The 23,401-nt window shown below is 50.8% G+C and overlaps 1 protein-coding gene across 1 annotated transcript in view; it reads right to left on the bottom strand.

The window, feature by feature from the left end:
* Positions 1 to 3,999: 3,999 nt before the first annotated feature.
* LOC142719519 (thrombospondin-3-like) overlaps positions 4,000 to 23,401 on the bottom strand; it is a 105,315-nt gene continuing 85,913 nt past the window's right edge. The window contains exons 8-23 of the mRNA XM_075848783.1: positions 18,050 to 18,198; positions 17,834 to 17,974; positions 16,882 to 16,959; positions 16,655 to 16,807; positions 16,470 to 16,580; positions 15,610 to 15,717; positions 15,363 to 15,522; positions 11,134 to 11,252; positions 10,789 to 10,841; positions 10,400 to 10,593; positions 10,142 to 10,320; positions 8,509 to 8,557; positions 7,913 to 8,109; positions 6,985 to 7,157; positions 6,242 to 6,381; positions 4,000 to 4,416 (exon numbers count right to left, since the gene is read on the bottom strand). Of these exons, the coding sequence (XP_075704898.1) occupies positions 4,358 to 4,416; positions 6,242 to 6,381; positions 6,985 to 7,157; positions 7,913 to 8,109; positions 8,509 to 8,557; positions 10,142 to 10,320; positions 10,400 to 10,593; positions 10,789 to 10,841; positions 11,134 to 11,252; positions 15,363 to 15,522; positions 15,610 to 15,717; positions 16,470 to 16,580; positions 16,655 to 16,807; positions 16,882 to 16,959; positions 17,834 to 17,974; positions 18,050 to 18,198 (2,063 nt within the window). The 3' untranslated portion in view covers positions 4,000 to 4,357. The remainder of the gene's footprint in view (positions 4,417 to 6,241; positions 6,382 to 6,984; positions 7,158 to 7,912; positions 8,110 to 8,508; positions 8,558 to 10,141; positions 10,321 to 10,399; positions 10,594 to 10,788; positions 10,842 to 11,133; positions 11,253 to 15,362; positions 15,523 to 15,609; positions 15,718 to 16,469; positions 16,581 to 16,654; positions 16,808 to 16,881; positions 16,960 to 17,833; positions 17,975 to 18,049; positions 18,199 to 23,401) is intronic.

Raw genomic sequence — 23,401 nt, 5'->3', positions numbered from 1 at the left:
GCCGCTTACAGACTTAATATACAAAGAGGGCCCACAATGCAAACTTCAGAGGCCTAAAGAGGGTGACTCCCCCCTAACACCCACCCCCCAACTCAACTGTAAAACTCTCAGTTCAGGTTTGTTGGTGAGACACAGGACGGAGGACGCCAGGCCGGGTGGTAACCATTGCCGAGTGCTCGTAAGATACATGTGGTAATCCTTGATATAGCAGTGCTCGTGTCTGTGGAGCAGCGTTGTCGTTACACTGTCTCTATTTAACATTAACTTGTTGAATGTGTCCGGCAGCTTGCCAGTCTCCTCCACCAGTGAGAGGATTATGGTTGTACCTCCCAGGCTGGTTTCCATACGATGCTGCGTCCACATGATAGCGTGCCACGCGGTCCATGATGCACCTCTTCCCATCACAGCCAGGTATGCCATTTTCTTCTATCACAGTCTTTGGAGGGCCACTAGTACAAGTTTTGGACATGTGACTTGGTTTCTAGGGATACAGAAGGATCGGGAAGGTGTGCACTGTTGTGGTAATTCTTCCAATATTGCACTCGTCCCGGCCTCCTGCGTTGCTGGGCTACTCGGCTGCATTTCGGAGCTCCTCCACCATGTTTGACGCCAAGCCCGTGTACTGTGATGTGACTCCAGCTCCTGCATCCAAGTATTGCTTCACCAGTTTGGAATCTTCTTTAAGGGGAAGAACGACCTCTATGATCCTATGCCAACACCCCCGGAGTCCAAGGATCGCAGGGACTGGTTTATACAGTCTATGTCCAACTAACCAAACCGAACAGGCTGCCGCCACCTGACATCCGTCATCTACTCTGTGGTATAATTCATCCATCCACAGAAGATACGGGTCACTCTCCTACTACCCCATGTTACATCTCCTCATTCCCCCAGAACCCCACCGATACATCTCATTCCCCCAGAACCCCACCGATACATCTCCTCATCCATCCACCAGACATCTCATTCCTCCAGAACCCCACAATAGATCTCCTCATTCCCCCAGAACCCCACCGATACATCTCCTCATCCATCCACCAGACATCTCATTCCTCCAGAACCCCACAATAGATCTCCTCATTCCCCCAGAACCCCACCGATACATCTCATTCCCCCAGAACCCCACCGATACATCTCCTCATCCATCCACCAGACATCTCATTCCTCCAGAACCCCACAATAGATCTCCTCATTCCCCCAGAACCCCACCGATACATCTCCTCATCCATCCACCAGACATCTCATTCCTCCAGAACCCCACAATAGATCTCCTCATTCCCCCAGAACGCCACCGATACATCTCATTCCCCCAGAACCCCACCGATACATCTCCTCATCCATTCACCAGACATCTAATTTCTCCAGAAACCCGCAACACATCTCCTCATTCCCCCAGAACCCCACCGATACATCTCCTCATCCATCCACCAGACATCTCATTCCTCCAGAAACCTGCAACACATCTCCTCATTCCCCCAGAACCCCACCGATACATCTCCTCATCCATCCACCAGACATCTCATTCCTCCAGAACCCCACCAGACATCTCATTCCTCCAGAACCCCACAATAGATCTCCTCATTCCCCCAGAACCCCACCGATACATCTCCCCATCCATCCACCAGACATCTCATTCCTCCAGAACCCCACAATAGATCTCCTCATTCCCCCAGAACCCCACCGATACATCTCATTCCCCCAGAACCCCACCGATACATCTCCTCATCCATTCACCAGACATCTCATTCCCCCAGAACCCCACCGATACATCTCATTCCCCCAGAACCCCACCGATACATCTGCTCATCAATCCACCAGACATCTCATTCCTCCAGAAACCTGCAACACATCTCCTCATTCCCCCAGAACCCCACCGATACATCTCATTCCCCCAGAACCCCACCGATACATCTCCTCATCCATCCACCAGACATCTCATTCCTCCAGAACCCCACAATAGATCTCCTCATTCCCCCAGAACCCCACCGATACATCTCATTCCCCCAGAACCCCACCGATACATCTCCTCATCCATTCACCAGACATCTCATTCCTCCAGAAACCCGAAACACATCTCCTCATTCCTCCAGAACCCCAATACATCTCATCCATCCACCAGACATCTCATTCCCCCAGAACCCCACCGATACATCTTCTCCTCCATCCACCAGACATCTCATTCCTCCAGAACCCCACAATAGATCTCCTCATTCCCCCAGAACCCCACCGATACATCTCCTTATTCCCCCAGGACCCCACCGATACATCTCCTCATTCCTCCAGAACCCCACCGATACATCTCCTCATCCATCCACCAGACACCTCATTCCCCCAGAACCCCCACAACACATTTCCTCATTCCCCCAGAACCCCACCGATACATCTTCTCATCCATCCACCAGACATCTCATTCCTCCAGAACCCCACAATACACCTCCTCATTCCCCCAGAACCCCACCGATACATCTCCTCAACCATCCACCAGGCATCTCATTCCTCCAGAACCCCACAATATATCTCCTCATTCCCCCAGAACCCCACCAATACATCTCATCCATCCACCAGACATCTCATTCCCCCAAAACCCCACCGATACATCTTCTCATTCCTCCACCAGACATCTCATTCCCCCAGAACCCCACAATATATCTCCTCATTCCCCCAGAACCCCACCGATACATCTCCTCATTCCCCCAGAACCCCACCGATACATCTCCTCATTCCTCCAGAACCCCACCGATACATCTCCTCATCCATCCACCAGACATCTCATTCCTCTAGAACCCCACAATACACCTCCTCATTCCCCAAGTAACCAACCAGCATATCTCCTTATCTTTTCAGTACCCGAAAGATGCGTCTCCTCATTCCTCCAATATGCAACAACCGCATCTCCTCAGTCCCACCACTCGACACACGCGTCTCCTTATACCTTTGGTACCCAACAGACAAATCTCCTCCATTCTGCACCACCCAAGATGCATTACCTAATACCTCTATCACCCAACAGACGCGTCTCCTCATCCCTACACCACCCAATGGATGTCTCCTCATTCTTTTACCACCCAACGGATTAGTCTCCTAATTCTTCAGTAATCAACCAGCAAGTACCCTCATTCCTCCAGTAACCAACAGATGCGTTTCCCATTTCTCCACCACCCAACAGATATCTCTTTATGCCACCAGTTACTGACCAGCACGTCTCCTTATCCTTTCAGCACCCGACAGATTGTCTCCTCATTCCTCCAATATCCAACAGACGCTCATTCCTCCACCACCCAACAGACACCTCTCCTTATTTCTCCACCGCTACATAATTTATTCCTCCAGCACCCAAGAGACGTGTCCTCATTCCTCAACCACTGCACTGATACATCTCCTCATACCTCCAGTACCCACCAATATATCTACTCATTCCTCCACCGCTCCACAGACATCTCTTCATTCCTCCAGTACACGACCAGAACGTCTCATTCATCCATCACCTCACTGATACATCACCTCATACCTCCAGTACCCACCAATGTACCTCCCTATTCCTCCAGTGCCCTACCGACATTGCCTCATTCCTCCAGTCCCCGACCTGCATGTCTCCCCATCCCTCCACTGCCCAACAGACGCAACTCCTCATTCCTCCTTCCACATCGCCACCTTATTGTTTCATCATGCAACAGCCCCCAACTGATATATCAGCTCAATTCTTCCACCACCCACATTTCTTTAAATGCACAACCAACACACTGACCCCACAAGTAAAACACTGCCTCACCCCCCCCTGCCACCTGGTATAATTCTGTACCCGAAACATGCCATCTACTGCGCCGATCTTCCATATTGCAAAGGGTTCTCCCTATGAGAATTCCTCAGTCATGACAATTCTTTACCTGAGGGCGGCTCAGGTCATATGATGGTAAACCTCGGAATAATTATGGGATTTATATCCCAGGGGGCATCATTATCGACCCTCCTGCAAAGTATCAAGACACCACACAAAAGGCAAACACTAAAAAAACTCAAAAACTTTATGAGTAGTTGTGGGACATGGAGCAGAAGGGTGTGAGATGCCACCAGCTGAAGACCCGGTCCAGGCAAGTGCAGTTCTAGTCCCATGTCCATGTTATGTCCCCCTCCAGCAGAACCAGTCATTACAATGCTCTCACTGGCAGCAAGGATCTTGGTTCTCCCATAAGGATGCAAAATCGGGTGAGAGAGAGAGAAGTCGGGTCCTCTCCTCCATGTGTGGACGTTCAGGGCACCATTTGTCTCCATACATGGAATGTACTTAGCCCCCTTGGCACATTCTGACCACAGACCCAGGCACGGTAGGGTGGAAACACATAACTGTGGGGTAGGAGGTTTATTCTCGCCCTTCCAGTAGAATCCGCCTGTACGGCTCAAAGTCTTCGGGAATGGTGTCTGCCAGGAAAAGAAAACGGTGAGAACAGCAAAACAAGCCCACACCCCCCAACGTAGCTCCACAGTCTCCCACACGTGTAACATCTACACCCATACACACCTGCCACCATGCACACCTACCAACATCCACACCTGCCAACATCCACACCTGCTAACATCCACACCTGCCGCCCTCCACACCTGCCGCCCTCCACACCGGCCACCATCCACACCTGCCACCATACACACCTACCAACATCCACACCTGCCAACATCCACACCTGCCGCCATCCACACCTGCCGCCCTCCACACCTGCCACCATCCACACCTGCCACCATACACACCTACCACCCTCCACACTTGCACCCCCCAAACACACCTACCACAAAACACACCTGCACCACCCAAACACACCTGCACCACCCAAACACACCTACCACCAAACACACCTGCACCCCCCAAACACACCTGCACCCCAAAACACACCTACCACCCAAACACACCTGCATCCCCAAAACACACCTGCATCCGCCAAATACACCTGCACCCCCAAACACACCTGCCACCACCAAACACACCTGCCACCACCCAAACACACCTGCACCCCCAAACACACCTGCCATCCCCCAAACACACCTGCCACCGCCAAACACACCTGCCTCCGCCAAACACACCTACACCACCAAACACACCTGCCACCATCCACACCTGCCACCAAATACACCTACCACCATAAACACCTACCATCATACACACCTGCACTCCCCAAACACACCTGCACCCCAGAAACACACCTGCCACCATACATACCTGCCACCATACATACCTGCACCCCCATACATACCTACCACCAAACACACCTGCTAGTAATTCACACCCACACATTACACCCGCCTTCACACCTGTACACACATTACACCCGTACACACATTACACCCGCCTTCACACCCGTACACACATTACACCCGCCTTCACACCCGTACACACATTACACCCGCCTTCACACCCGTACACACATTACACCCGCCTTCACACCCGTACACACATTACACCCGCCTTCACACCCGTACACACATTACACCCGCCTTCACACCCGTACACACATTACACCCGCCTTCACACCCGTACACACATTACACCCGCCTTCACACCCGTACACACATTACACCCGCCTTCACACCCGTACACACATTACACCCGCCTTCACACCCATACACACATTACACCCGCCTTCACACCCATACACACATTACACCCGCCTTCACACCCATACACACATTACACCCGCCTTCACACATTACACCCGCCTTCACACCCATACACATATTACACCCGCCTTCACACCCAACACACATTACACCCGCTGTCACACCCATACACACATTACACCCGCCTTCACACCCATACACACATTACACCCGCCTTCACACCCATACACACATTACACCCGCCTTCACACCCATACACACATTATACCCGCCTTCACACCCATTACACCCGCCTTCACACATACACACATTACACCCGCCTTCACACCCATACACACATTACACCCGCCGTCACACCCATACACACATTACACCCGCCTTCACACCCATACACACATTACACCCGCCGTCACACCCATACACACATTACACCCGCCTTCACACCCATACACACATTACACCCGCCTTCACACCCATACACACATTACACCCGCCCTCACACCCATACACACATTACACCCGTCTTCACACATTACACCCGCCTTCACACCCGTACATCCATACATGCTAGTTACTATTACACCCGCTCACCATTCTCTTCGGTCTACGGTCTCCATAGTCACCTGTTCACACTCACCATTACATCTATACTGTAAGTTGGACCAGATGATGTTTTCTTGAGAGAAGCAGAAGACCCCCAGTCGTCCTCCCCGCATCGTGGTGTCTATGAGCACCCCGGAGTCAGCCACCAGATCCACACCCTCATACAGCTTCACCCTGAGGGGACGTCACATATTACAGGACAGTAAAGCACAGACCCCCAGCAGATCCATCTACAATACTCCTTCTCCCAGAGTTCTGCAGCTCGTCGTTAACCTTTTGTTGTGGCTGCAGTGAGCCCCACTGGTTTCTACAGGAGGCCACATAGCATCTGGTTAATCTGCCAGCTCTCCCATGCCATGACCTCATCGCTGGCGGGCACAGTGGAGGGCGTTATTAGGAAGCCCAGCACGAGGTCACCTCCAGGGGCACAGCACAATCCAGTTCCCAGAAGCAGAGTATTGTTCATCCACTTTCCATATGAAAGGCGGCTCGCTCTTATTCCTGACAGGGATTGTGTTGGGGGGGGGGGGTTGCGGCCTCGCTCCCCGCTGATATCATCGCTTCAGTGAACAAGAAGAGGGGATATTCGGCACATTTTGACGAGTCCCCCCCTTTCTGGATATACTTAAAATGAACCCCCCAATGGCTGCATATAATAAATAGAGGGGATGTTGTAGAGGTGGAGGGAGGAGAGTCAGGTGGTACTAGAGTGCAAGCTCCGCAGCACAGTCCCCTGACATCTCACATAAGTACATGGTACTGACTGCATGATCTTACCTGATATAGCCCACTTGGGGCCGATGCATCAGCTGCCAGCGGTACGAGCTCTTGTCCTTCCAGCCAACGTTGCGGGGGTCCTTCCAGAGCAGGCGCACCTGGTCAGCGGTGTGTCCCGTGTGCCACAGGGCGTTCCGCAGATATTCTCCGGGTCCTGTCTTTGACTTCACCGCCTGGAGAAGAAGAGTTCAATGATATGATGGAGCTGGATTAACATGTAGGCACCGCCACGGAGCCCCCACCACAGAGCCCCCCACCACAGAGCCCCCAACCACAGAGCCCCCAACCACAGAGCCCCCAGCCACAGAGCCCCCAACCACAGAGCCCCCAGCCACAGAGCCCCCAACCACAGAGCCCCCAACCACAGAGCCCCCAACCACAGAGCCCCCCGCCACAGAGCCCCCCGCCACAGAGCCCCCCGCCACAGAGCCCCCGACCAGAGCCTCCAACCACAGAGCCCCCACCAGAGCCCCCAACAGAGCCCCCAACCACAGAGCCCTCCTCCACAGAGCCCCCCCTCCACAGAGCCCCCCGACTACAGAACCCCCCGACTACAGAGCCCGACCACGGAGCCCCCCACCACAGAGAGCCCCCGACCACAGAGAGCCCCTGACCACAGAGCCCCCTGACCACAGAGCCCCCTACCACGGAGCCCCCCGCCATGGAGCCCCCCGCCACAGAGCCCTCAACCACAGAGCCCCCCAAGAAGGGAAAAAAAGAGTCAAGTCAAAACCAGCATGTATAATATACTGAGATCATGTTACGGGGGATCATTTATAATATTAGGGGGTCATGTATATTATTAGGGGGTCATGTATAATATTAGGGGTCATGTATACTGCAGAGGGTGGAGCAGCCTAATAATGAATAGTTGGGGGGCAGCTCTGCTCGGGTACGACCCTCTGTAGTGACTCCTGGAATTCCTCACCTTCAGCTGCAGGCCCGGCTCCGCCACAGCTCTGAACGGTGTAGCCTGCCAATATGTCTGCTCCGTCTGCTTCCACATGACTACATAGAAACTGGCGCTGTCCTGGTAGCTGAAAATGAAGCCAGCGTAGTCATCATCCGTGACCGTGTTCACATGGAAGGTCCCCTCAAAGTCCACACCATTGAAAGCGGTGTACCCTGCAAGAGAGGAGACTCAGGAGAAGGTGCTGGCGCCGGCCGGGGGTGCGAGGGGTCACGGCTGGCGCTGGGCGGGGGTGTGAGGGGTCACAGCTGGCACTGGGCTGGGAGTGTGAGGGGTCACGGCTGGCGCAGGACGGGGGTGTGAGGGGTTACGGCTGGCGCTGGGCGGGGGTGTGAGGGGTCACGGCTGGCGCCGGGCGGGGGTGTGAGGGGTCATGGCTGGCGCTGGGCTGGGGTGTGAGGGGTCACGGCTGGCACTGCGCTGGGGGGGGTGAGGGGTCACGGCAGGTGCCGGGGTGTGAGGGTTCACGGCTGGCGCCGGGCAGGGGTTGTGAGGGGTTACGGCTGGCGCTGAGCGGGGAGGGGCAGCTTAGTCACCATTATATGTCCTCTTACCTACTGCCAGGCCTGGATCACTGTTCATAGTCTGCACGATCTCCATCCCCTGCCAGGATGACACCAAGGAAGAAGTCAATACAACATGGAGGATCCACAACCATCATCCGCTGCTGATCCTAATTATCCACGGTCCTCCAGGGCAGTACAAGGGGTCAGAGAATTACACCAGGGGAGGTGAACACTGGCTTAGTCCTCACTCCCCCAATTCATTAGAAATGGGGGGATAAACAGCGCCGGAGCCACTTATCTCCAGTGGAAATAAATGGCTGAACAGGAAGCTCCATCCCGTTAGATCCCGACAGTCGCCCTGGTGAAGGACTAGCAAACCCCGCATAACACATATCACAGCGCTGGACACCAATGGAGGAGCCCACAGTCTATGACCCGCCATGTGGAGACACGACAGTATCATCCAGTATAACCAGGGAGGCTGCGGATAATAGGAGTGAAGGTCCAGCCTTACCCCGCACATACTGCTGCGCTACTTTGGTGTTGGGGAGCACTGAGCCCCTGTAATGATTGTGTCATAGACAGGAGCACGTGTAAAGGGGACGGATCGGGGGGAAGTAGTGGGGGGGCATGCAGCGTGGGAAGACTCAGCGGGTGGGGGGATGTAGTGGGGGGGCATGCGGCGTGGGAGGTCGCAGCGGGAGGGATGTAGAGGGGGGCATGCGGCGTGGGAGGTCGCAGCGGGAGGGAGGGATGTAGCGGGGGGGCATGCGGCGTGGGAGGACGCAAAAGGTGGGGGGATGTAGCGGGGGGCATGCGGCGTGGGAGGACGCAGCAGGTAGGGGGATGTAGTGGGGGGGCATGCGGCGTGGGAGGTCGCAGCGGGAGGGATGTAGAGGGGGGGCATGCGGCTTGGGAGGTCGCAGCGGGAGGGATGTAGAGGGGGGCATGCGGCGTGGGAGGTCGCAGCGGGTGGGATGTAGCGGGGGGGCATGCGGCGTGGGAGGACCCAACAGGTGGGGGGATGTAGCGGGGGGGCATGCGGCGTGGGAGGATGCAGCGGGAGGGAGGGATGTAGAGGGGGGCATGCGGCGTGGGAGGACGCAGCGGGTGGAGGGATGTAGCGGGGGGGCATGCAGCGTGGGAGGACACAACGGGTGGGGGGGCATGCGGCATGGGAGGTCGCAGCGGGAGGGAGGTAGCGGGGGGGCATGCGGCGTGGGAGGACGCAGCGGATGGGGGGATGTAGAGGGGGGCATGGGAGGACGCAGCGGGTGGGGGGATGTAGAGGGGGGCATGGGGCGTGGGAGGACGCAGCGGGTGGGGGGATGTAGAGGGGGGCATGGGGCGTGGGAGGACGCAGCGGGAGGGATGTAGCGGGGTGGGGGCATGCAGCGTGGGAGGACACAGCGGGTGGAGGGATGTAGCGGGGGGGCATGCAGCATGGGAGGACGCAGCGGGTGGGGGGATGTAGCGGGGAGGACACAGCGGGTGGGGGGATGTAGAGGGGGGCATGGAAGGACGCAGCAGGTGGGGGGATGTAGCGGGGGGCATGCAGCGTGGGAGGACGCAGCGGGTGGGGGGGGATGTAGCGGGGAGGACGCAGCGGGTGGAGGGATGTAGCGGGGGGCATGCAGCGTGGGGCCGTGTTACACGGACATTATAACGGCAGGGACATTACCTGGTTTAACACCACCCAGTTTGGATCGATTTGAGCATCGCCCTCTGGATCCAGAATGACGGTCTGATAGGCCCTGAAGTCGGTGAGGGTCACCTCTGCGCTCTCGGGACAGACATCGTGATGATCAGCCACAGAGTCATTATCAAAATCCACCTCGCACACGTCTCCGATGCCGTCCCCTGCAGGTACACCGAGCGCTCATTACCTCCACGTCTCGCGCCCCTACCCTCTCCCGATAACTGCTCCCGATCCGCTTACCGTCCGTGTCCTTCTGGTTGGGGTTGTGGATGAGCCGGCAGTTGTCCGGTCCTGGGGGGATGTAGTCTGGAATTCCATCGTTGTCATCATCCTGGTCGCACTCATCTCCAATACCGTCATTGTCTGAATCCAGCTGGGAACTGTTGGGAATGTCGGGACAATTGTCCTTGGTGTCCTGGTGACCATCACCATCCCTGAGGAATGAGGAGTTTCAGACGATGAGGCCTCTTACCCAACATCCCCTGAATGATCACCGTCCACCCAGCATCAGACCAGACGAGGAGACATCAAGGTGCGGGTGCAGAGACCGTCACCCACCAGTCACCCACGATCCAGCACTGGAGACCGCTCCACCTGTAGAAAACCCCTACAGGAAGTATGTGGCTCACCTGTCCTGATTAGTGTCACACATGTCGCCCACCAGATCACTGTCAGCATCTGACTGGAGGGAGAAAAAAACATATCAATATATATATATATATCCTACAGCTATAGAGGACAGGTATATATCACCTACAGCTATAGAGGTCAGATATATATATATCACCTACAGCTATAAAGGACAGGTATATATATATATCACCTACAGTTATAGAGGTCAGATATATATATCACCTACAGCTATAGAGGTCAGATATATATATCACCTACAGCTATAGAGGTCAGATATATATATCACCTACAGTTCTAGAGGGCAGGTATATAGGGGTATGAGACTACAGGAGTATTATTACCTGTGTGGGGTTGCTGGTCTCGGGGCAGCTGTCACAGGCATCTCCCACACCATCCAGATCTCTGTCTGTCTGCAGAGGATTCGGCACTTTGGCACAATTATCCAGCATATTCGGGATGCCTGTACAGGAGTACAAAAGTGTAAAACCACATGGACATTAATATGTTGTGAGACAGTAAAGTCATTGAGGGAAGGTACATTTCCCCTAGAATCCTGTCATATGTATCCTAGGCTCCAGGGAATGAGTAGTTCTTGCAATAGAAAGCTCTAGCTTTCCAATCTCGGCTTAAGGAAAAGCCGGAAAAATGGGCCTGGAGTTGGATTGGGGAAGAGAAGGGCGGGTTCCCCAATCCCTAGTCCATCTCTGTTTGTAGGACAAGGCTGCTGCTCAATTAGCTGCACCTGTAGCCTGTGTATAAAAAGGTGCAGACACAGTGTGTGGGAGTCTCACCCCTGACTCAGACCGGAGACTACTAAGTCTGGATTAGCCTGTATTCTATGTGAGTAAAGACCTGTGTTACTTTGTATCCAGTGCCTGGTAGGAAGGCACTTGGTATAGTTAGATAATATCTTGTTTAGTTAGTGCTCAGACGAGCAGGATTTATTTTGTATTTTGCCTTGTTGTACAAGAGGCTGTTTCTTTGACAAGAATAAAAACACAGGCAAAGCCCTGTTATGACTTTTAATGCACGGTGTCCCTGTCTCTGGCTACAAAGAAACCGCTGTACCAACCTCTCCTGATGCTAAACCCTCTCATAGGGTGGCCGATGTGGGCACGGTCTTAAAGAGACATACACCTATTTAAAAGGACTTTTGCTGCTCCAAGCGGAAAATCGTTGCTAGGGGCAGCAATACAATTTTTTTTCTCGCTTAGAGAGTGCTTGGATGTATATAGGCCGGCATGTATAGAAGCACATACACAGTCATATATATGTATATAGGCCGGCATGTATAGAAGCACATACACACTCATATATATGTATATAGGCCGGCATGTATAGAAGCACATACACACTCATATATATGTATATGGGCCGGCATGTATAGAAGCACATACACACTCATATATATGTATATAGGCCGGCATGTATAGAAGCACATACACACTCATATGTATATAAGCCGGCATGTATAGAAGCACATACACACTCATATATATGTATATAGGCCAGCATGTATAGAAGCACATACACACTCATATGTATATAGGCCGGCATTTATAGAAGCACATACACACACACATATATATGTATATAGGCCGGCATGTATAGAAGCACATACACACTCATATATATGTATATAGGCCGGCATGTATAGAAGCACATACACACTCATATATATGTATATAGGCCGGCATGTATAGAAGCACATACACACTCATATATATGTATATAGGCCGGCATGTATAGAAGCACATACACACTCATATATATGTATATAGGCCAGCATGTATAGAAGCACATAAACACTCATATATATGTATATAGGCCGGCATGTATAGAAGCACATACACACTCATATATATGTATATAGGCCGGCATGTATAGAAGCACATACACACTCATATATATGTATATAGGCCGGCATGTATAGAAGCACATACACACTCATATATATGTATATAGGCCGGCATGTATAGAAGCACATACACACTCATATATATATGTATATAGGCCGGCATGTATAGAAGCACATACACACTCATATATATGTATATAGGCCGGCATGTATAGAAGCACATACACACTCATATATATGTATATAGGCCGGCATGTATAGAAGCACATACACACTCATATATATGTATATAGGCCGGCATGTATAGAAGCACATACACACTCATATATATGTATATAGGCCGGCATGTATAGAAGCACATACACACTCATATATATGTATATAGGCCGGCATGTATAGAAGCACAGATACACACTCATATATATGTATAAAGGCCGGCATGTATAGAATCACATACACACTCATATATATGTAGAAAGGCCGGCATGTATAGAAGCACATAAACACTCATATATATATATGTATATAGGCCGGCATGTATAGAAGCACATACACACTCATATATATGTATATAGGCCGGCATGTATAGAAGCACATACACACTCATATATATGTATATGGGCCGGCATGTATAGAAGCACATACACACTCATATATATGTATATGGGCCGGCATGTATAGAAGCACATACACACTCATATATATGTATATAGGCCGGCATGTATAGAAGCACGTACACTCATATATATGTATATAGGCCGGCATGTATAGAATCACATACACACTCATATATATGTATATAGGCCGGCATGTATAGAAGCACATACACAGTCATATATATGTATATAGGCCGGCATGTATAGGATCACATACACTCATATATTTGTATATAGGCCGGCATGTATAGGATCACATACACACTCATATATTTGTATATAGGCCGGCATGTATAGAAGCACAGACACACTCATATATGTGTATATAGGCCGGCAGGTATAGAAGCGCATACACACTCATATGTGTATATAGGCCGGCATGTATAGAAGCACATACACACTCATATATATATGTATATAGGCCGGCATGTATAAAAGCACATACACACTCATATATATGTATATAGGCCGGCATGTATAAAAGCACATACACACTCATATATATGTATATAGGCCGGCATGTATAGAATCACATACACACTCATATATATGTATATAGGCCGGCATGTATAGAATCACATACACACTCATATATATGTATATAGGCCGGCATGTACAGAAGCACATACACACTCCTATATATGTATATAGGCCGGCATGTACAGAAGCACATACACACTCATATATATGTATATAGGCCGGCATGTATAGAAGCACATACACAGTCATATATATGTATATAGGCCGGCATGTATAGAAGCGCATACACACTCATATATGTGTATATACGCCGGCATGTATAGAAGCACAGATACACACTCATATATATGTATATAGGCTGGCATGTATAGAAGCACATACACACTCATATGTATATAAGCCGGCATGTATAGAAGCACATACACACTCATATATATGTATATAGGCCAGCATGTTTAGAAGCACATACACACTCATATGTATATAGGCCGGCATGTATAGAAGCACAGATGCACACTCATATATATGTATATAGGCCGGCATGTATAGAAGCACATACACACACACATATATATGTATATAGGCCGGCATGTATAGAAGCACATACACACTCATATATATGTATATAGGCCGGCATGTATAGAAGCACATACACACTCATATATATGTATATAGGCCGGCATGTATAGAAGCACATACACACTCATATATATGTATATAGGCCAGCATGTATAGAAGCACATAAACACTCATATATATGTATATAGGCCGGCATGTATAGAAGCACATACACACTCATATATATGTATATAGGCCGGCATGTATAGAAGCACATACACACTCATATATATGTATATAGGCCGGCATGTATAGAAGCACATACACACTCATATATATGTATATAGGCCGGCATGTATAGAAGCACATGCACACTCATATATATATGTATATAGGCCGGCATGTATAGAAGCACATACACACTCATATATATGTATATAGGCCGGCATGTATAGAAGTACATACACACTCATATATATGTATATAGGCCGGCATGTATAGAAGCACATACACACTCATATATATGTATATAGGCCGGCATGTATAGAAGCACATACACACTCATATATATGTATATAGGCCGGCATGTATAGAAGCACATACACACTCATATATATGTATAAAGGCCGGCATGTATAGAATCACATACACACTCATATATATGTATAAAGGCCGGCATGTATAGAAGCACATAAACACTCATATATATATATGTATATAGGCCGGCATGTATAGAAGCACATATATATTGGGTGACATTTATCAGTGGTGAGAATTCCCTCCTTACTGACAGGTGTCATGGCCGCCGCTCCTCCCTGTCAGTAAACTGTAAGTTTGGTGTTTTTGTGTTAAGTTTCGAGGGGATGTGAGATTTCTCAGGCGTACAGTAACTGCTCCGATCTCTTCTGTCAGCGCATCTGTCTCTGAGAGGGGGTGCTGCCTGCCGCTCAGGATAGTGGGAGAGTATGAGGTCCCTGCAGGGACGCTGCTCACATGACCCCCAGCCGCGGTCACTCACCGTCCCCATCAATGTCATTGTCACAGGCGTCTCCCTCTCCGTTGGCGTCGGTGTTTTTCTGATCATTGTTGGGGACATTGGGACAATTGTCACAGGCGTCGCCAAATGAGTCGGTGTCTGAGTTCTGCTGGTCCTTGTTGGGCACAAGCCGGCAGTTATCCTGAAAGACAAGACCCTGGTCACCACCTGGAGGAATGTGGTCCTCAGGAGAAGAGCACGCCTATGACTGCGCCCGGCTCCGTGTTACCTCAACGTTCTTAATACCGTCACCATCCGCGTCCTCATCGCACTGGTCTCCGATCCCGTCATTATCCGCGTCCTCCTGGCCAGAGTTTGGTGTAAGCCTACAGTTATCCTGCAGAAATAGATCATCAAAGGGGGGGTTACTGGGACCAGCGAGTCTACAAGGCTGGGGGGCAACGAAGACTGGCGAGTCTACAGAGCTGGGGGGCAACTAAGACCGGCGAGTCTACAGAGCTGGGGGACCACTAAGAACGGCGAGTCTACAGAGCTGGGGGGCTACTGGGACCAGCGAGTCTACAGAGCTGGGGGGCTACTGGGACCAGCGAGTCTACAGAGCTGGGGGGCTACTGGGACCAGCGAGTCTACAGAGCTGGGGGGCTACTGGGACCAGCGAGTCTACAGAGCTGGGGGGCCACTAAGACCAGCGAGTCTACAGAGCTGGGGGGCAACTAAGACCGGCGAGTCTACAGAGCTGGGGGACCACTAAGAACGGCGAGTCTACAGAGCTGGGGGACTACTGGGACCAGCGAGTCTACAGAGCTGGGGGGCTACTGGGACCAGCGAGTCTACAGAACTGGGGGGCTACTGGGACCAGCGAGTCTACAGAGCTGGGGGGCCACTAAGACCAGCGAGTCTACAGAGCTGGGGAGCCACTAAGACCAGCGAGTCTACAGAGCTGGGGAGCCACTAAGACCAGCGAGTCTACAGAGCTGGGGAGCCACTAAGACCAGCGAGTCTACAGAGCTGGGGGGCCACTAAGACCAGCGAGTCTACAGAGCTAGGGGGCCACCAAGACCAGCGAGTCTTCAGCCGCCCTCTACCCCGGCCGCCATCCCAGGACCGTCCGTTAATTCCTCATCGCACCTGGCGGCAGTGCTTGTTGTTGTCGATACACGGCATCGGCTCATCGGGATATCCATCAATGTCCGTGTCTCGGCCGCACGTGTATCCGTTTCCTGCCCAGCCGACATTACACTGCGAGGAGACAGACAATGAGCAAATCAGGAGGGACTGCCAGCGGGAACACGGGACGAGACGCCGGGACTTACCGCACACGTGACAGCGCCGTTCCTCTCAAATACACAGTGCGCGTTCACATGGCAGGGGTTGAAGGCCGGGCCGACGCACGACTTCTTAGGCGCACATCCCATAGACTGGTTTCCAACAAATCCCGCCTTACAGGGCCCACACTTATAGGAGCCCTGAAAAGACACAACAGGGGTGAGTACAATGAAAGGGACACGGGGAGGGGAGATGCGGGGACGCGGAGACTTACCACCGTATTCGTACAGACCGAATTTGCTGCGCAGCCGCCGTTATTCCCATCATTACATTCATCAATGTCCACGCAAACCTGAGGGGGATGGAAGACCACGAGAGACTTACTCCACATCACACCGGACCCCCATAAACTTACTCCACATCACACCGGACCCCCATACACTTACTCCACATCACACCGGACCCCCATACACTTACTCCACATCACACCGGACCCCCATACACTTACTCCACATCACACCGGACCCCCATACACTTACTCCACATCACACCGAACCCCCATACACTTACTCCACATCACACCGGACCCTTCATACACGTACTCCACATCACACCGGACCCCTCATACACTTACTCCACATCACACCGGACCCCTCATACACTTACTCCACATCACACCGGACCCCTCATACACTTACTCCACATCACACCGTACCCCTCATACATTTACTCCACATCACACCGGACCCCCATACACTTACTCCACATCACACCGGACCCCCATACACTTACTCCACATCACACCGGACCCCCATACACTTACTCCACATCACACCGGACCCCCATACACTTACTCCACATCACACCGGACCCCCATACACTTACTCCACATCACAACGGACCCCAATACACTTACTCCACATCACACCGGACCCCCATACACTTACTCCACATCATACCGGACCCCTCATACACTTACTCCACATCATACCGGACCCCTCATACACTTACTCCACATCACACCAGACCCCCATACACTTACTCCACATCAAACCTGACCCCCATACACTTACTCCACATCACACCGGACCCCCATACACTTACTCCACATCACACCGGACCCCCCATACACTTACTCCACATCACACCGGACCCCCATACACTTACTCCACATCATACCTGACCCCCATACACTTACTCCACATCACACCAGATTTTATTCTCACCTGTTTGCTGGCTTTGGCATAGTCAGTGCCCACTCCAGACACGGTGTTGCCCCTGTACCCTCGAGGACAGGCTTCACAGCGGAATCCAGGAGACGTGTTGATGCATTTAGAGCCAGTGAAACAAGGGTTGGTGTGAGAGCACTGAGGGAAACAAGTGTAGAATCAGCGTTATATCCCCTCACACCACACACAATTCATAAGACCACCAGTCCATACCTCATTAATGTCTGCACAGTGAGATCCATTGCCATGAGATCCAGGAGGACACGGGCCACAGCGATACCCTGGGTACTCATAGGTCTCCATACAGTCCACACCTTGGAAACACGGGCTGGGATTACAGCGAGAGCGATGTTCATGGAAGCCTGTGAGACAGTAACGAACAATACATACTGTGGACCTGTTACTATAACCTATGTCTGCTGGATCTCTGTAGTCTCTGTTACTCTACAGTAGGAGAGGTGTCTGTGTCTGCTGGATCTCTGTAGTCTCTGTTACTCTACAGTAGGAGAGGTGTCTGTGTCTGCGGGATCTCTGTAGTCTCTGTTACTCTACAGTAGGAGAGGTGACTGTGTCTGCTGGATCTCTGTAGTCTCTGTTACTCTACAGTAGGAGAGGTGTCTGTGTCTGCTGGATCTCTGTAGTCTCTGTTACTCTACAGTAGGAGAGGTGTCTGTGTCTGCTGGATCTCTGTAGTCTCTGTTACTCTACAGTAGGAGAGGTGTCTGTGTCTGCGGGATCTCTGTAGTCTCTGTTACTCTACAGTAGGAGAGGTGACTGTGTCTGCTGGATCTCTGTAGTCTCTGTTACTCTACAGTAGGAGAGGTGTCTGTGTCTGCTGGATCTCTGTAATCTCTGTTACTCTACAGTAGGAGAGGTGTCTGTGTCTGCTGGATCTCTGTAGTCTCTGTTACTCTACAGTAGGAGAGGTGTCTGTGTCTGCTGGATCTCTGTAGTCTCTGTTACTCTACAGTAGGAGAGGTGTCTGTGTCTGCTGGATCTCTGTAGTCTCTGTTACTCTACAGTAGGAGAGGTGTCTGTGACTGCTGGATCTCTGTAGTCTCTGTTACTCTACAGTAGGAGAGGTGACTGTGTCTGCTGGATCTCTGTAGTCTCTGTTACTCTACAGTAGGAGAGGTGTCTGTGTCTGCTGGTTCTCTGTAGTCTCTGTTACTCTACAGTAGGAGAGGTGACTGTCTGCTGGATCTCTGTAGTCTCTGTTACTCTACAGTAGGAGAGGTGTCTGTGTCTGCTCGATCTCTGTAGTCTCTGTTACTCTACAGTAGGAGAGGTGTCTGCTGGATCTCTGTAGTCTCTGTTACTCTACAGTAGGAGAGGTGTCTGTGTCTGCTGGATCTCTGTAGTCTCTGTTACTCTGCAGTAGGAGAGGTGACTGTGTCTGCTGGATCTCTGTAGTCTCTGTTACTCTACAGTAGGAGAGGTGACTGTGTCTGCTGGATCTCTGTAGTCTCTGTTACTCTACAGTAGGAGAGGTGACTGTGTCGGCTGGATCTCTGTAGTCTCTGTTACTCTACAGTAGGAGAGGTGACTGTGTCTGCTGGATCTCTGTAGTCTCTGTTACTCTACAGTAGGAGAGGTGACTGTGACTGCTGGATCTCTGTAATCTCTGTTACTCTACAGTAGGAGAAGTGTCTGCTGGATCTCTGTAGTCTCTGTTACTCTACAGTAGGAGAGGTGACTGTGTCTGCTGGATCTCTGTAGTCTCTGTTACTCTACAGTAGGAGAGGTGACTGTGTCTGCTGGATCTCTGTAGTCTCTGTTACTCTACAGTAGGAGAGGTGTCTGTGTCTGCTGGTTCTCTGTAGTCTCTGTTACTCTACAGTAGGAGAGGTGACTGTGTCTGCTGGATCTCTGTAGTCTCTGTTACTCTACAGTAGGAGAGGTGACTGTGTCTGCTGGATCTCTGTAACTCTACAGTAGGAGAGGTGACTGTGTCTGCTGGATCTCTGTAGTCTCTGTTACTCTACAGTAGGAGAGGTGTCTGTGACTGCTGGATCTCTGTAGTCTCTGTTACTCTACAGTAGGAGAGGTGACTGTGTCTGCTGGATCTCTGTAGTCTCTGTTACTCTGCAGTAGGAGAGGTGTCTGTGTCTGCTGGATCTCTGTAGTCTCTGTTACTCTACAGTAGGAGAGGTGACTGTGTCTGCTGGATCTCTGTAGTCTCTGTTACTCTACAGTAGGAGAGGTGACTGTGTCTGCTGGATCTCTGTATTCTGTTACTCTACAGTAGGAGAGGTGACTGTGTCTGCTGGATCTCTGTAGTCTCTGTTACTCTACAGTAGGAGAGGTGTCTGTGTCTGCTGGATCTCTGTAGTCTCTGTTACTCTACAGTAGGAGAGGTGACTGTCTGCTGGATCTCTGTAGTCTCTGTTACTCTACAGTAGGAGAGGTGTCTGTGTCTGCTGGATCTCTGTAATCTCTGTTACTCTACAGTAGGAGAGGTGACTGTGTCTGCTGGATCTCTGTAATCTCTGTTACTCTACAGTAGGAGAGGTGACTGACTGCTGGATCTCTGTAGTCTCTGTTACTCTACAGTAGGAGAGGTGACTGTGTCTGCTGGATCTCTATAGTCTCTGTTACTCTACAGTAGGAGAGGTGACTGTGTCTGCTGGATCTCTGTAGTCTCTGTTACTCTACAGTAGGAGAGGTGTCTGTGTCTGCTGGATCTCTGTAGTCTCTGTTACTCTACAGTAGGAGAGGTGACTGTGTCTGCGGGATCTCTGTAGTCTCTGTTACTCTACAGTAGGAGAGGTGTCTGCTGGATCTCTGTAATCTCTGTTACTCTACAGTAGGAGAGGTGTCTGTGTCTGCTGGATCTCTGTAATCTCTGTTACTCTACAGTAGGAGAGGTGACTGTGTCTGCTGGATCTCTGTAGTCTCTGTTACTCTACAGTAGGAGAGGTGTCTGTGTCTGCTGGATCTCTGTAGTCTCTGTTACTCTACAGTAGGAGAAGTGACTGTCTCCTGGATCTCTGTAGTCTCTGTTACTCTACAGTAGGAGAGGTGTCTGTGTCTGCTGGATCTCTGTAGTCTCTGTTACTCTACAGTAGGAGAGGTGACTGTCGGCTGGATCTCTGTAATCTCTGTTACTCTACAGTAGGAGAGGTGACTGTGTCTGCTGGATCTCTGTAGTCTCTGTTACTCTACAGTAGGAGAGGTGTCTGTCTGCTGGATCTCTGTAATCTCTGTTACTCTACAGTAGGAGAGGTGTCTGTGTCTGCTGGATCTCTGTAGTCTCTGTTACTCTACAGTAGGAGAGGTGTCTGTCTGCTGGATCTCTGTAATCTCTGTTACTCTACAGTAGGAGAGGTGTCTGTGTCTGCTGGATCTCTGTAATCTCTGTTACTCTACAGTAGGAGAGGTGACTGTGTCTGCTGGATCTCTGTAATCTCTGTTACTCTACAGTAGGAGAGGTGACTGTGTCTGCGGGATCTCTGTAGTCTATGTTACTCTACAGTAGGAGAGGTGACTGTCGGCTGGATCTCTGTAGTCTCTGTTACTCTACAGTAGGAGAGGTGTCTGTGTCTGCTGGATCTCTGTAGTCTCTGTTACTCTACAGAAGGAGAGGTGTCTGTGTCTGCTGGATCTCTGTAGTCTCTGTTACTCTACAGTAGGAGAGGTGACTGCTGGATCTCTGTAATCTCTGTTACTCTACAGTAGGAGAGGTGTCTGTGTCTGCTGGATCTCTGTAGTCTCTGTTACTCTACAGTAGGAGAGGTGTCTGTGTCTGCTGGATCTCTGTAGTCTCTGTTACTCTACAGTAGGAGAGGTGTCTGTGTCGGCTGGATCTCTGTAGTCTCTGTTACTCTACAGTAGGAGAGGTGACTGTCTGCTGGATCTCTGTAATCTCTGTTACTCTACAGTAGGAGAGGTGACTGTGTCTGCTGGATCTCTGTAGTCTCTGTTACTCTACAGTAGGAGAGGTGACTGTGTCTGCTGGATCTCTGTAGTCTCTGTTACTCTACAGTAGGAGAGGTGACTGTGTCTGCTGGATCTCTGTAGTCTCTGTTACTCTACAGTAGGAGAGGTGACTGTGTCTGCTGGATCTCTGTAATCTCTGTTACTCTACAGTAGGAGAGGTGTCTGTGTCTGCTGGATCTCTGTAGTCTCTGTTACTCTACAGTAGGAGAAGTGTCTGTGTCTGCTGGATCTCTGTAATCTCTGTTACTCTACAGTAGGAGAGGTGACTGTGTCTGCTGGATCTCTGTAATCTCTGTTACTCTACAGTAGGAGAGGTGTCTGTCTGCTGGATCTCTGTAGTCTCTGTTACTCTACAGTAGGAGAGGTGACTGTGACTGCTGGATCTCTGTAATCTCTGTTACTCTACAGTAGGAGAGGTGTCTGTCTGCTGGATCTCTGTAGTCTCTGTTACTCTACAGTAGGAGAGGTGACTGTGTCTGCTGGATCTCTGTAGTCTCTGTTACTCTACAGTAGGAGAGGTGTCTGCTGGATCTCTGAAGTCTCTGTTACTCTACAGTAGGAGAGGTGACTGTGTCTGCTGGATCTCTGTAATCTCTGTTACTCTACAGTAGGAGAGGTGTCTGCTGGATCTCTGTAATCTCTGTTACTCTACAGTAGGAGAGGTGACTGTGTCTGCTGGATCTCTGTAATCTCTGTTACTCTACAGTAGGAGAGGTGTCTGTGTCTGCTGGATCTCTGTAGTCTCTGTTACTCTACAGTAGGAGAGGTGACTGTGTCTGCTGGATCTCTGTAGTCTCTGTTACTCTACAGTAGGAGAGGTGTCTGTGTCTGCTGGATCTCTGTAGTCTCTGTTACTCTACAGTAGGAGAGGTGACTGTGTCTGCTGGATCTCTGTAGTCTCTGTTACTCTACAGTAGGAGAGGTGTCTGTGTCTGCTGGATCTCTGTAGTCTCTGTTACTCTACAGTAGGAGAGGTGTCTGTGACTGCTGGATCTCTGTAGTCTCTGTTACTCTACAGTAGGAGAGGTGACTGTGTCTGCTGGATCTCTGTAGTCTCTGTTACTCTACAGTAGGAGAGGTGCCTGTGTCTGCTGGATCTCTGTAGTCTCTGTTACTCTACAGTAGGAGAGGTGTCTGTGTCTGCTGGATCTCTGTAGTCTCTGTTACTCTACAGTAGGAGAGGTGACTGTGTCTGCGGGATCTCTGATCTCTGTTACTCTACAGTAGGAGAGGTGTCTGTGTCTGCTGGATCTCTGTAATCTCTGTTACTCTACAGTAGGAGAGGTGTCTGCTGGATCTCTGTAATCTCTGTTACTCTACAGTAGGAGAGGTGTCTGTGTCTGCGGGATCTCTGTAATCTCTGTTACTCTACAGTAGGAGAGGTGACTGTGTCTGCTGGATCTCTGTTACTCTACAGTAGGAGAGGTGTCTGTGTCTGCTGGATCTCTATAGTCTCTGTTACTCTACAGTAGGAGAGGTGTCTGTGACTGCTGGATCTCTGTAGTCTCTGTTACTCTACAGTAGGAGAGGTGACTGTGACTGCTGGATCTCTGTAATCTCTGTTACTCTACAGTAGGAGAGGTGTCTGTCTGCTGGATCTCTGTAGTCTCTGTTACTCTACAGTAG

The sequence above is a fragment of the Rhinoderma darwinii genome, unplaced genomic scaffold (genome assembly GCF_050947455.1).
Source record: "Rhinoderma darwinii isolate aRhiDar2 unplaced genomic scaffold, aRhiDar2.hap1 Scaffold_483, whole genome shotgun sequence".
Classification (NCBI taxonomy): Eukaryota; Metazoa; Chordata; class Amphibia; order Anura; family Rhinodermatidae; genus Rhinoderma; species Rhinoderma darwinii.
This window is presented reverse-complemented; position numbering and strand designations above follow the sequence as displayed.